General features: G+C 40.6%; 2 protein-coding genes across 4 annotated transcripts in view; one reads left to right on the top strand and one right to left on the bottom strand.

The window, feature by feature from the left end:
• HERC3 (HECT and RLD domain containing E3 ubiquitin protein ligase 3) overlaps positions 1–13,599 on the top strand; it is a 123,657-nt gene that overhangs the window by 96,221 nt on the left and 13,837 nt on the right. The gene's annotated exons all lie outside the window — the stretch shown is intronic.
• NAP1L5 (nucleosome assembly protein 1 like 5) lies at positions 5,300–7,256 on the bottom strand. Its single transcript, XM_044224523.1, has one exon. It carries the CDS (start codon positions 7,187–7,189, stop codon positions 6,611–6,613), a length of 579 nt encoding a protein of 192 aa, XP_044080458.1. The 5' UTR covers positions 7,190–7,256; the 3' UTR covers positions 5,300–6,610.

The following is a 13,599-nucleotide window of genomic DNA, read 5'->3' as shown; positions in this document are numbered from 1 at the left end:
GGTGAAGTTTATGTTTTGACTTTTCTGGGTCACTAGCACTCGTTGAGCACACAGTGAACTCATCCATGCTGTTTTCGGCACTGTTGTGCATGCCTTTGTACTTGTGACAGGAGGCAGACCTTATTTCTGTCACACAGTTACCTACTGGAGAAGCTTCTGAGAACCTCGTGTGGTTACTGCCACATTACTTAGTATAACTGTCATGGTGAAGGACAACTAGGAAGATACAAGTGAATTTCTCTTCTTTTTCTTTTATGCTGCAAAAGCAAAAATCTTATCAGCAAAGCATACTGAGAGCCTGGTAAGAAATGTTGCATACAGCTGTGAAAGATGAATCATTGCAGCTCCTTTTCCCTTTTGTCTAGTATGTCATAATCTCACCACTGGGGGTGGGGGTCCTTTTTGGGTATTTCTTTTTTTTTTTTTTAAAGATTTTATTTATTTATTTGACAGACAGAGATCACAAGTAGGCAGAGAGGCAGGCAGAGAGAGGAGGAAGCGGGCTCCCTGCTGAGCAGAGAGCCCGATGCAGGACTCGATCCCAGGACCCTGAGATCATGACCTGAGCCGAAGGCAGCGGCTTAACCCACTGAGCCACCCAGGCACCCCCTTTTTGGGTATTTCTTAGATGGGTCTAAGAAAACTAGCTGAGGGGCACCTGGGTGACTCCTTTGGTTAAGCGTTTGCCTTCAGCTCAGGTCATGATCCCAGGGTCCTGGGATTGAGTCCTGCATCGGGCCTGCTTCTTCCTCTCCCACTCTCCCTGTTTTGTTTTTTTTAAAGATTTTATTTATTTATTCGGCAGACAGAGATCACAAGTAGACAGAGAGGGGGGAAGCAGGCTCCTTGCTGAGCAGAGAGCCCGATGTGGGGCTCTATCCCAGGACCCTGGGACCATGACCTGAGCCGAAGGCAGAGGCTTAACCCACTGAGCCACCCAGGCTCCCTTCCCACTCCCCCTGTTTACGTTCCCTCTCTTCCTGTGTCTCCCTCTGTCAAATAAATAATTAAAATATTTTTTTTTAAAAGAAAACTTGATGAAAGAAAGATAAGAATAATGTCTGCTGGATTTTAACTTGTAGGCAGTTGAATATACAGATACTGCTTAACAATAAGCAGTATCTTAACAGAAAGTTATTTGCTGAGTTAACAGTAAGGTATTTGCTGTCACCACTGCCCTGAGGAAAATGCCAGAAAGATACCATTTCTTTACCCATAATTTATTATATTTCATTTGGTCTTAAGATTGCATCCTATCTTTGAATAAGAGCTGCAGATAGTCAAATGAGTTACAAGCATCCAAGTAAAAGAACATCCATAGGTGATGGCTGGTGGCTACATCATAGCCAGCTCTTGCCACAGCTGGTAATCACATCTGAATAACGACTACTCATGGCTAAGTATTTCTCATACTCTGTAACATGGTGTTATTACTATTAATGAAAAATCCACATGTCATTCGAGGTTTCCCCAAATTGACCTTAATTTAATGTAGTCAAATAAAATTGATGTGTTCTCCCATTTCTGCCACGTTAAGAAAGGGATAGAAAAACAGTAAAAAGATCACCCAGTGGGGCATCTTGGTGCCTCAGTGATTTAAGCCACTGCCTTCGGTTCAGGTCATGATCTCAGGGTCTTGATATGGAGCCCTCATGGGGTTCTCTTCTCAGCGGGGAGCCTGCTTCCCCCTCTCTCTCTGCCTGCCTCTCTGCCTACTTGTGATCTCCCTCTCTGGCACATAAATAAATAAAATCTTAAAAGAAAAAAAAGAAGAAGAAAAGTACCTTAAAAAAAAAAAAGATCACCCAGTAAGGAGTGTGAGGCTTAACGTAAGTGCTCCAAAGGGCACCCAGATTCTGTAGTGAGAACCTGAGGAGAAAATCCTACATGACAGACACCTGTGGTTCCTTAAGATCTCCTGAAGTTAGGACTGCTGACAGACTTGTCAGGTTGATGTCTTGAGATAATCTATTGGTGTAATCTTTAAGATCTGTTTGTATTTGCATTGGGCTGTTTTAGGATAGCAGATGACTAAAATGCCAGTCACATTTCTTGAGTGCTTACATTCGTCTAAGTACTTCACATGTAATCCTCCCCACTATACAGATGCGGAAACTGGGCCACAGAGAGGCACAACTTAATTGTTCAGGGTGACGTAGCTAGAAGTGTAGGATTCAAAGCCAGGCATTGGGAGTGAGATGAGAGCTTGTGCTCTGTGAAGGTCCGCACCCGCCCCTTCAAGGCTAAGACCAGGACTTGAGTCCCCTCCCCAACCCAGGAAGAGACATGACTTAGAAGTTTGCCGTTTTCCTTTCAGGCACACTATGGTGTTTAAAAAACAAGGTTGGCATAGTTAAAAATATACGGTGAATGTATAAAATTATATGTCTGAATTTTTAAACTTTGCTTGAGACAGCGCTTATATTTACTATGTTATTACAAAGCCCTCATGGACACCCTTAATAATGACTACACAGTCTGCCAGGTGGATGTGTGTGTTCTACTGTCTTGCTCCAGGGTATTTGGCTTCTAAGTTCTCTTTTGTTTCTCTCCCCTCTTCCTTTATTTTTAGTAAGACCTGTCAAGTATCTTTTGTCTAAAGCTTTCTTTGCCTTTAAAATTGCTTTTTAATAAGATCCCAAGGGTGAAATTGAATTAGTGTATGTCATTTTCAATTGGTTGATAGATGTTGTTGCTGAATTGATTTCACTAATGAATTATATATCAACTTGCATATTATCATCAATGTATGAGAGTACTCATTTTACCTAATCCTTATAAGCACTAAGATTCTCTTAAAGAAAACAAGTAATAAATTCTGTTGCACTTGTAAAATTTTGCATTTCTTACACACCTAGGCTACTTTTCATATTCTACACAGCTTTGGTGCATTTTCCTGTGAATTAGATAGAAATGGACAATATTGTGAATGTACTAAATGCCACTGAATTGTTCATTTAAATGGTTAATTTTATGTTCTGTGTATTTCTCTTCAATAAAAAGTGTTTGTGTACCTGTGTATGCATGTGCAAATGTGTCTGTGTCTGCCTTGAATGTGAACTCTCAGGCAGGGAGAACTGCTGTGTCATGCTTTGGCAGTGAGCGTCGGGATGCGACACTTTCCTGTGTAATGCTCTCAGAGACCGAATTGAATGTGTAATGCATACTGCTATTCTTCCCGCCACTTATTTTGTGCACTGCTGACAAATTTGAGCATATAATGGATTAACGCTGAGTGATAGTGTTTGACCCACCTTGAAGGCGGGGTATCCTGCTAGATGTTAACATGCAGGTTTTATGAATGCCTGAGGAACAATCAAATAAGCAGGGCAGGAAACAGAGGTAAAGATCAAGCCAGTTAGGAAACAGTGGAAACGTCCTGACATTGTGAAGGGCATCCACAAGCATCCCCGTGTCCTGGGAAATGTGGCCAACAGTGGTGTGATTGGTAGCTAGAAAACCCCACAGTTAAAGTCTTGCCCTAAGTGGAAGGAAGACGGCTGGTCAGAGCACTCGGCTGGGAATGCCTGTGTTCCAGACTTCACCGAGCCCTGGTGCTGCCCTCTCAGGACGTGTCTTTCTGCCCCAGACAGGGCTATAGTGTTTCTTCTTTTTAAAGCAGTCTGCTGGTGTCCTTTATGTCTTTCTGTATTGGGACTAAATGATTTTCATATGGTTTGTGGATACTCTTTATTAAGACCACTAAACCCTTTGCCATTTGTTATTTATTGTAAATTGTATTTCCAGTTGTTTGCTTTGGAAAAAACGGGGTGCTTGTGTTTAAATCTCTATAATGTATTTATTTCTGTGTTGTCCTGTTTATTATTTCTTTTAGTCTTATATCACCAATCTCAGCCTTTCCTTGTACAGCAATTGATAAATACATCATGTACTCTCTTCACTTAAAAAAATTTCAGGTGGGGGGAGGTCTGTATTCTAAGGTAGAAATCTGAATTATTCCCATATTGCTAGTTTCCTTAGCTATTCTTACAGGGGGACATTAGATTAGTTATATCCAGTTTGGGTTTTGATTTGAAGTGTGATAAATTAAAGGTTACTTTGGGAAGAATTAACACTTTTGTGGTATTTAGTCTTACCATCCAAAAGCCTGTTTTAATTTCTGATTTTGTTTTTCCTTTTCACATAGATTACACATATTTTTTATTAGAGGTTTTTTTTTTTATATATTTTGATTTCTTATTTCTATTGTGAAAGTCTTTCCATGTGTTTTGACCATTATTGGTACCTAGAAATAGTTAATGGTTTTTGTATATTTATCTGGCAACTGGTCAGTTGCTCAGATTTATTCAATGATTTTCAGTTGATTCTCTTGGGTTTTCTATATATAACTATCTGCCTGCAAAAAAATTTTTCCCCAATAATTACACACCTTATTTGTTTTATTCATTTTTGCTTCTTTACTAGATAGACCTAGAAGAATATTAAAGGAGTCTCTTATTCCTAGAGATAAGAAATATTGAATTTTATTAGTTTTTGCTTCCATGAAGATAATCCTATGATTAAGATAATCATTGACTTCTTATATAATACGTTATTTTGATTTTCCCTTTTGGTTGCCTGGCCCTAATGATGATTAATAGTACATTAAGGTTTAACTCTGCTATTGCAATAAACAACAGGTCAGAGCTGCCTGCCAGTCCTTAAGGTAAAACAGCATAATTTCACGTTTGCATAATTTTAACCCTTAAGAGAAATGGAAGAAAATCCATCTGAGTTTTTAATTTTTAAGGGTGGGGTCCTTAATTTTTAAATTATTTTGCTTCATTCAAGATGCCCAGATATAAACTTGAAGAAGCCTTTTTTTGGATATGCATAATATCACATTGAAAGTCTTTTATCTCTTCTGGGAGGAAATCAAAATCTGATTTTATATTGAGGAAACCAAAATGAGATAGGTTATTGAATTTCCTGTTTCTAAATTAAAGATGACATTCTTCTCTGATGAGGAATCATAAACAAGAATATAATGATGTCCATCTCCCCTCTTTTTGTACCTGGGAAGGGAAGGAGGATTGAATTTCCAATCAGTGTCTTTATGTTTCATGTAAGAAAAAAATAATAAAATAATAGCTGAAATTTCTTGAGCACTGAGTGTGTGTCAGATACTATCCTGTAGACTTTGTGTATTAACTGACCTCTTCTCCATAATTGTGAGGAAGGGGCCATTACTACCCCTTTTATAGGAGAAACTGAAACAGACCGACTGAATTGCCTAAGGTTCATTGCTTATAGGGGCAGAGCTGGGATTTGATTGCAAGAAGGCAGAGTATTTGAGTCCTTTTGTTTTTTAAAAATACTGTTTTATTAACACTACAGTGGTAAACAACTTTATGTTTCTTTTTAGATCACTGAGTCACACAAAATTCAAAACCCACAAAGAAGCTAAGAGTCTTTACATTTAACGTGTCCTTCCTGAAAATCCTTAACTGTATACCAGTCTGTCCTCAAGCAGTACAATTTGAATATGCACCATTTTTTAATTTAATATGTCACATTTACATAGCAAAATAATGAAGGCACAGCTAATACAAGCAAACTTAAACCCTTCTACTTCTGAGCTGGGGGTGGGGACACACACTTGGATTGGTTCTTCAAGTATTAATTTTTTCCAAACATTAGCTTCATTGAAGAGTTCTGATAATTTTCACAGCTACATTCTAAAAGCTACATGACAAAGACGACTTCACAAGGATCAAACTACATAACACTGAATACATGCTTTACAGGATTTGCTACATTCTACATCTTTTCAAGTAAATTAATATTTCTAGAATGCTAGGTAAAGGGATTTAATACTTAAACATTTGGGTTTTTTTGTTTGTTTGTTTGTTTTTACACCTTTGTAAATAGACACTACCAAGAGAACACATAAACATGAGACTGTAAATAACAAACACATATGTTGACAGTATTATACAAGTTATACACCCTCCTTCTCAGAACCATGTTGCTTGTTTAAACTCAAATATTCAGAACATTCTTTAGAATTTGAAATGGCAGTTTTCCAGGCCTCATTAAACAGTACTGTCATGATCTCCATCACAGGCTTCCAGGATTCCATCACTCTTCTCCGAAGTGTAAAGCTGATGGGTTACAAAAGCAAAGTCTTAAAGATGAGATTCTTCTGGCTTCTGTTTTTTCTGCACTGGAAAATGTCCGGACTAAAGAAACTGAAGAGTTAAGCGTTGAGAACATGTTCAGTCTTGGTCTGGGTGTTCTGTGTGTAGTGTGATGACAGTGGAATGAACAGGTTTCAAAGTGACATTCTTTACTTCACATCTACTTGACACCCTTAATAAGTCTCAATTGCAGTCCGTGCAGAAGAGATCATGAAAAAAAAATCATTTTAAATATAACTTGTTTTCTTCAACATCTTTTGATATATTTATTGTGTTCAAAATGAAAAATTTGAAACGGGCTGGCCAGGATCTGATTGCTTCAATTTACTATAATTTTAGGTAGGAACGCCAGAATTGATTACATTGTATTTTGGTCCCAAACCTGAGCCTTATTAAGTCCACCAATATTGAAAAAAAAAAATAGTGATTTTGTTTTCGTCGTCATTCTCCTCCTCAATCTCTGCCCCTGCTTATTTCTTGGCGTCATCAGGCACTGCAGAGTGGGGACCCTCATCTTTGGCCGCCGCAGCCTCTGCAGCAGCCTCCTCCTCCTCCTCCTCCTCCTCTTCCCCCTCCTCCTCATCCTCGTACTCTTCCTCGTCGTCGTCCTCCTCCTCCCCCTCCAAGGTCCATGCACACCCCTCCATCTCACCGGTGAGCTCCTGGATCTTGGCAAGTAGGGGCTTATAGATGTCATTATACTTTTTTTCCAGAGCCTGAAATTCCTTATCAAATTTGGCTTCTATCTTATCGCATCGCTTCTGCAGCTTTTTGAGGGCCAGGACTCGGCATTTCACCGAATTAGGCAGGCTCTCGATAAAGTCATTTTTAGGCTTTGGTGCATTCTCCGCGGGGGTCTGGGGCTCCTCCGCCGTCTGACCGGCCGCGCTGTCGGAGTCCCCAGCTGCGCTGTCAGAGTCTCCCCCCTGCGCTCCGCCTTCCGCCATTACCTCCTCCGCCGCCGCGGCCGCCTCCGCTGCCGCTGCTGCCGCTGCCGCCGCCGCCGCCTGGCTTGGCTCCGCGGGCCCCTGGTTTTCCGAGTCAGCCATGATACCGGGGAAGCTGCAGAGGTCTAGGGTGGCTCCCGCAGAGACCTGCACCCGAGCTGCACCAGAGAGATCTTGCGGTTGCGGCAAGTGGCGGTGACGTCGGCCGCGGCAGTGACGTCGGCCGCGGCCCCGCCCTTTTCTCGCCCGCCCTTGACTGGCTCCCTGCGATCAGCTGACGGCCTTGCCCCCCACACTGCGCCAGCCTCCCCCTGTTGCTACCCTGCCATCCTCCCTAGCACTGCAGCTGACGTCAAAACCGGTGTCTTGGATACCCTGCCCCCCATCCGCCCACATACCTGTCCCCCTCACCCCCCATAGAGCTGGGCTGGGAATGGCAGCAGGTGTCCAAGGCCCCTTCCTAGGAACTGCTCGGATGGCCTCAGCCTTTTTCAGTTTGCTCCTCTAACCCACTCCGGTCCTTCTGTACAACGGTCAGTACATCTGTCCTGGCCTTTATCTGCATGACCCATGCGGGCGTTGGTCTGGTGTCGCTGGCTTACTCTTGGGGAGTCAGCTTTGTCACCTCTCTGATGCCTGCGAATTCCTTTCCAGAAAGCGAGGGCATGGGAGAGCGGACTCCCTTCTACCGCCTTGGGGAGCTGGGTGCACGTGTGTGGAGAAGGCCGCCTGTATGTCCACATGCCCACTCAGCAGCCCTGGTTGGTCCTTCCTCGGCTTAGCGGCATGTATATGCGGGGCAAGGTCTCTTAGCGAGAAGGACCTCGGAGCAGTTTTGGAGCCACTTGGATAGAAAAATCTCACGACCCTTGGTATTCTGGAGTATGTTCTAGAAGGTCCCTCAGACTCTTTGGCCTGCGGACAGGAATAAAGCTGGAGGCAGGTGGAAGAAAAGCAAGTCCTTCTAATGCCTGGGGTCCAGGGCTAGGGCCGCGTCTTCTCCGTGTTAAAGCATGGGTTAAGGAGCGCTATTCACTGGGGACACGGAGACACTCCTGTGTGCTCACAGACATGGGCCCCCAAGGCACTCCACAGTTCAGCATCTGCTTTGTGGTCTTGCTGGTGATTTGTATCTGAGAACATTTAAAAAAAGAAAGAAAAAGAAAAAGGTCTTAGAAAAAGAGAAATCTCCTCTAATAGCAAAGTGAGTCCTCGTTTTATTTTACTTCCTTATCTTGCTTGTAAGACCCAATGATAGCTTCTTGAATAAGGGTGAAGGCTCATATTTTAGGTATGGAAGAAGACATGATCCTTCCAGGGATTCCTTAGGAATGTTTTCAACTTCAGTGTTATTGATTCAATTGTTTGTCTTTCACTATATTGGGACTTCCTGAAACTTTTCCATCAAGCATATGAATGTTAAGAAATTACTTCCCCAAGTACATTTGGTGTTGTCTTATGGTTTTTAAGAATATTAAATTATCTACTAATATGTAAAGCACTTAGTGCTGACACATCGCAAGCACTTAATGTGTTTCAATGGTTTTTTTTTTTTACAAATGACATTCATCAATATGCAAGAATAACCTGCAATAATATTCCCTTTTTAAAAGAACATTTTAGTGCCCTTCCCCAAAGAAAGGAACCATTTACAAAATGCCTGATATATTCCAAATAGCAAACATTCTAGGTTTTTTTGTTTATGTATTTGTGATTCTTGTTTTCTATTTTACTTTCTTAATTCTGCTGGACATAATTTACTTTCCCTTTTCTGTTACCATTTGTAGCGACTGGGTTTTATTGTTAGGGCTGGTATTTTAGTTTTAGCTCTGTGGGAATGTAATGTGATAACACATCTATACTTAGTTGGCTGACACTATACATATTCTATATATCACCCATTGTTAGAAGGTGATTCCCCAAACTAAGAAGTCCCGTTGAGATCAGAAAATGAAGCAGGCTACTTCAAACAGTTGACACAGAGTTTTATACAGGGTGACTTACTGGTAGGGGGATCAGGCAGAGAACAAGCCATGGTAGTTGCAGAGTTACTCTCCACAAAATCCAGACCTTCGTGCCCAGATTCTGGAGTGAGGAGATGCACAGAAGGGCACTGTAGTGAGATTGAAGGGTTCACATACACCTCAAAGGGCTTGCATGCAACTAAGTGCTAGCTAATCTTTAATTTGATCTTGTGATTCTACTGGTGCATCAGGAAGGGGAAAGACCGTTTTATCTCTAACAGATTCATGGGAGGCCAAAGCAGGCCTCCCCAGTCTGGGCCTTGGTGGGGAATTCTAGGGTATATATATATTAATTTCCAAGGGCCCTGAAATATGTAGCACCAAGAGTGGTCACAGCAAACATGAACAGATGGAGGGCCAAAGATGGAGTCCATCTTTTTAGCACTCCTGGCCCGTCTATTCCATTTATCATCTCTTGGTGGCTGCAGGTACCTTGAGGTTAGGAATGCTTTTTGACATTTTAAAGATAAGGAACTTAGAAGCAGAAAAATAAAGCGAAATAACTATTTTGTTACTATATGTATTACTTGATTGGCAGAATCAGAGGCAGAAATGGGGCTTTCTAATGCCTATAGTGTAGAGGTTGTGACAGCCCAAATTTTAATAAAATCCATTTGACCTACTTGACTTGCTTGAAACAAATAGGATGTGTTCATCTTTCAGGATGTTTATGTTGCTGTCTTTAAAAGACTTAAAATTTAGTGTTAAGCAGGCTACTTTTTTCAAATGTTCTGTTCTTTTGAGATATAATTCACAATATAAGAAATAGATATATTTTGTGTATAATAAATAATTTAATTGTGTTAATTGATATGTAATAAAATTCACTTTGCTTTGGCAAGTACAGTGATGTAAACACTACACTAATTGAGATGTAGAATAGTAACATCATCCCAAAAAACCCCTCATAAACCTTCCCTTGCGGTCCAGCCCTGGTGATCATGGGCCCATCTCTAAAATTTTTTTTCCAGAATGTCCAGAAGCGGAAGCATATGTGTGTAGAGTTTTGAGTCTGGCCTTTTTCACATGGCATAATGCCTTTGAGATTCATCCATGATGTTGTGTACACTAGTAGTTTGTTCCTTTTCGTTACCGAGTAATATTCCCCTTTAGTTGTTTCGCATTTTTTGTGATTACAAAAAATGCTACAGTGAATATGTTTTTATTTTTTCTGGTTATGTACCTAGAAGTAGACCTGTTTAGTCATATGGTAAATGTATATTTAACTTTTTAAGAAAGTTCCACAGTTTTCCAAAGTGACTATACCATTTTGCTTTCACACCACAAGGTATGAGTTAAATTACATTGTCAACAGCATTTGGTATCATTGGGCTTCTCCCCTCACCCCTCCAATCTAATAGGTGTGTGTAGTTACCTTAATGGCTAATGATGTAGAGTATCTGCCAATGTATGTATGTGCCATTCATAGATGTTCTTTGATGCAGTGTCAGTTTATATCTTTTGCCCACTTTCTGAGTTTTTTTTGTTTTCTTATTTTTAATTGGTTTTACATATTCTAGATACAAGTCCTTGTGAAATACTTTCTTCCAGACTATGGCTGTCTTTTTCTTAAAAAAAAAAACAGAAATTTAAAATTTTGATAATTTTTTTTTTCTTTTATGGATTGGGTTTTTGGTGTCATGTTTAAGAGATCTTTGCTAAATCCAAGACAGTAAAGATTTGTTCCTATGTTTTCTTTCTTTTTTTTTTTTTTTTAAAGATTTTACTTATTTGACAGAAAGAGAGAGAGCATGCACACAAGTAGAGTGGAGGGCAGAGGGAGAGGGAGAAGCAGACTCTCTGCTGAGCAGGGAGCCCGATGCAGGGCTTGATCCCAGGATCCTTGGGATCATGACCTGAGCCAAAGGCAGCCCCTTAGTGGACTGAGTCACCCAGGCATCCCTCTTTCTTTTATTTTTTGTTTAAATTCAGTTTATTAACATATAATGTATTATAAGTTTCAGAGGTAGAGTTCAATGAGTCATCAATGCATATAACACTTAGTGCTCTTTATATCACATGCCCTACTTAATGCCCATCAATCTGTTACCCCACCCTCCTTCCTCCCTCCCCTCCAGCAACCCTCAGTTTGTTTCCTATGATTACAAGTCTCTTATGGTTTTTCTCCCTCTGTGATTTCAGCTTATTTTATTTTTCCCTCCCTTCCTCTATGCTCTTTTGTTTTGTTTCTTAAATTCCATTGTATGAGTGAAATCATATAATTGGCATTCTCTGATTGACTTAATTCGGTTAGCATAACACCCCTAGTTCCATCCACATTGTTGCAAATGGCAAGATTTCATTTTTTTTTTTTAAAGATTTTATTTATTTATTTGTCAGAGAGAGTGAGCACAGGCAGACAGAGTGGCAGGCAGAGGCAGAGGGAGAAGCAGGCTCCCTGCTGAGCAAGGAGCCCAATGTGGAACTTGATCCCAGGACGCTGGGATCATGACCTGAACCAAAGGCAGCTGCTTAACCAACTGAGCCACCTAGGTGTCCCAGGATTTCATTTTCTTGATGGCTGAGTAATATTCCTCTGTGTGTGTGTGTATCCCACATCTTCTTAATCTATCCATCTGTTGTTGGACATATGGGCTCTTTCCATAGTTTGGCTATTGTGAACATTGCTGCTATAAACATTGGGGTGCAGGTGTGTCTTTGGATCACTATATTTGTATCTTTGGGGTATATACCTTATATTTCAATTACTGGGTCATAGGGTAGCTCTATTTTCAACTTTTAGAGGAACCTCTGTACTGTTTTACAGAGTGGCTGCAACACCACTGCATTCCTACCAGCAGTGTAAGAGGGCTCCCCTTTCCAACATTCGTTGTTTCTGGTGTTGTTAATTTTAGCCATTCTGACTGGTGTGAGGTGGCATCTCATTGTGGTTTTATTTTGTATTTCCCTGGTGATGCTGAGTTGTTTGAACATTTTTTCATGTCTGTTGGCCATTTGGATGTTTTCTTTGAAGAAATGTCTGTTCATGTCTTTTGCCCATTTCTTGATTGGATTATTTGTTATTTGGGTGTTGAGTTTGATAACTTCTCTACAGATTTTGGATACTAACCCTTTATCTGAGCAAACATTTGCAAAAATCATCTCCCATTCTGTCAGCTGGCTTTTGGTTTTGTCACCTGTTTCTTTTGCTTTGCTGTGCAAAAGCTTTTTTTTTTTTTTAATTATTTTTTTATCTTTTCAGCGTAACAGTATTCATTATTTTTTTCACCACACCCAGTGCTCCATGCAATCCATGCCCTCTCCAATACCCACCACCTGGTTCCCCCAACCTCCCACCCCCCACCCCTTCAAAACCCTCAGATTGTTTTTCAGAGTCCATAGTCTCTCGTGGTTCACCTCCCCTTCCAATTTCCCTCAACTCCCTTCTCCTCTCCATCTCCCCTTGTCCTCCATGCTATTTGTTATGCTCCACAAATAAGTGAAACCATATGATAATTGACTCTCTCTGCTTGACTTATTTCACTCAGCATAATCTCTTCCAGTCCCGTCCATGTTACTACAAAAGTTGGGGGCATCACGTTACCTGATTTCAAGCTTTACTACAAAGCTGTGATCACCAAGACAGCATGGTACTGGCATAAAAACAGACACATAGATCAGTGGAACAGAGTAGAGAGCCCAGATATGGACTCTCAACTCTATGGTCAATTAATCTTTGACAAAACAGGAAAAAATATACAATGGAAAAAACAGTCTCTTCAATAAATGGTACTGGGAAAACTGGACAGCTATATGCAGAAGAATGAAACTCGACCATTCTCTTACACCATACACAAAGATAAACTCAAAATGGATAAAAGACCTCAACGTGAGACAGGAGTCCATCAGAATCCTAGAGGAGACATAGGCAGTAACCTCTTCGATATCAGCCACAGCATCTTCTTTCAAGATATGTCTCCAAAGGCAAAGGAAACAAAAGTGATGAACTTTTGGGACTTCATCAAGATCAAAAGCTTCTGCACAGCAAAGGAAACAGTCAATAAAACAAAGAGGCAACCCATGGAATGGGAGAAGATATTTGCAAATGACAGTACAGACAAAAGGTTGATATCCAGGATCTATAAAGAACTCCTCCAACTCAACACACACAAAACAGACAATCATATAAAAAAATGGGCAGAAGATATGAACAGACACTTCTCCAATGAAGACATACAAATGGCTATCAGACACATGAAAAAATGTGCAAAAGCTTTTTATCTTGAGAAGTCCCAGTGGCTCATTTTTGCCTTTTTTTCCTTGCCTTTGGAGACATGTCTAGCCAGAAGCTGTTGCAGCCAAGGTCAAAGAGGTTGCTGCTTGTGTTCTCTTCTAGGATTTTATTGGTTTCCTATCTCACATTTAGGTCTTTCATCCATTTTGAATTTACTTTTGTATATGGTATAAGAAAATGGTTCATTTCATCCTTCTGCATGTGGCTGTCCAATTTTCCCAATACAATTTGTTGAAGAGACTGTTCTCCATTGG

This window comes from Neovison vison, chromosome 11 (assembly GCF_020171115.1).
Source record: "Neovison vison isolate M4711 chromosome 11, ASM_NN_V1, whole genome shotgun sequence".
Classification (NCBI taxonomy): Eukaryota; Metazoa; Chordata; class Mammalia; order Carnivora; family Mustelidae; genus Neogale; species Neogale vison.
Note: the sequence above shows the minus strand (reverse complement) of the source record. Positions and strands in the feature narration are given on the sequence as shown.

Excerpts from the sequence above, each read along its gene's own strand:
- NAP1L5 (XM_044224523.1), bottom strand. The coding sequence starts at position 7,189 with ATGGCTGACTCGGAAAACCAGGGGCCCGCGGAGCCAAGCCAGGCGGCG.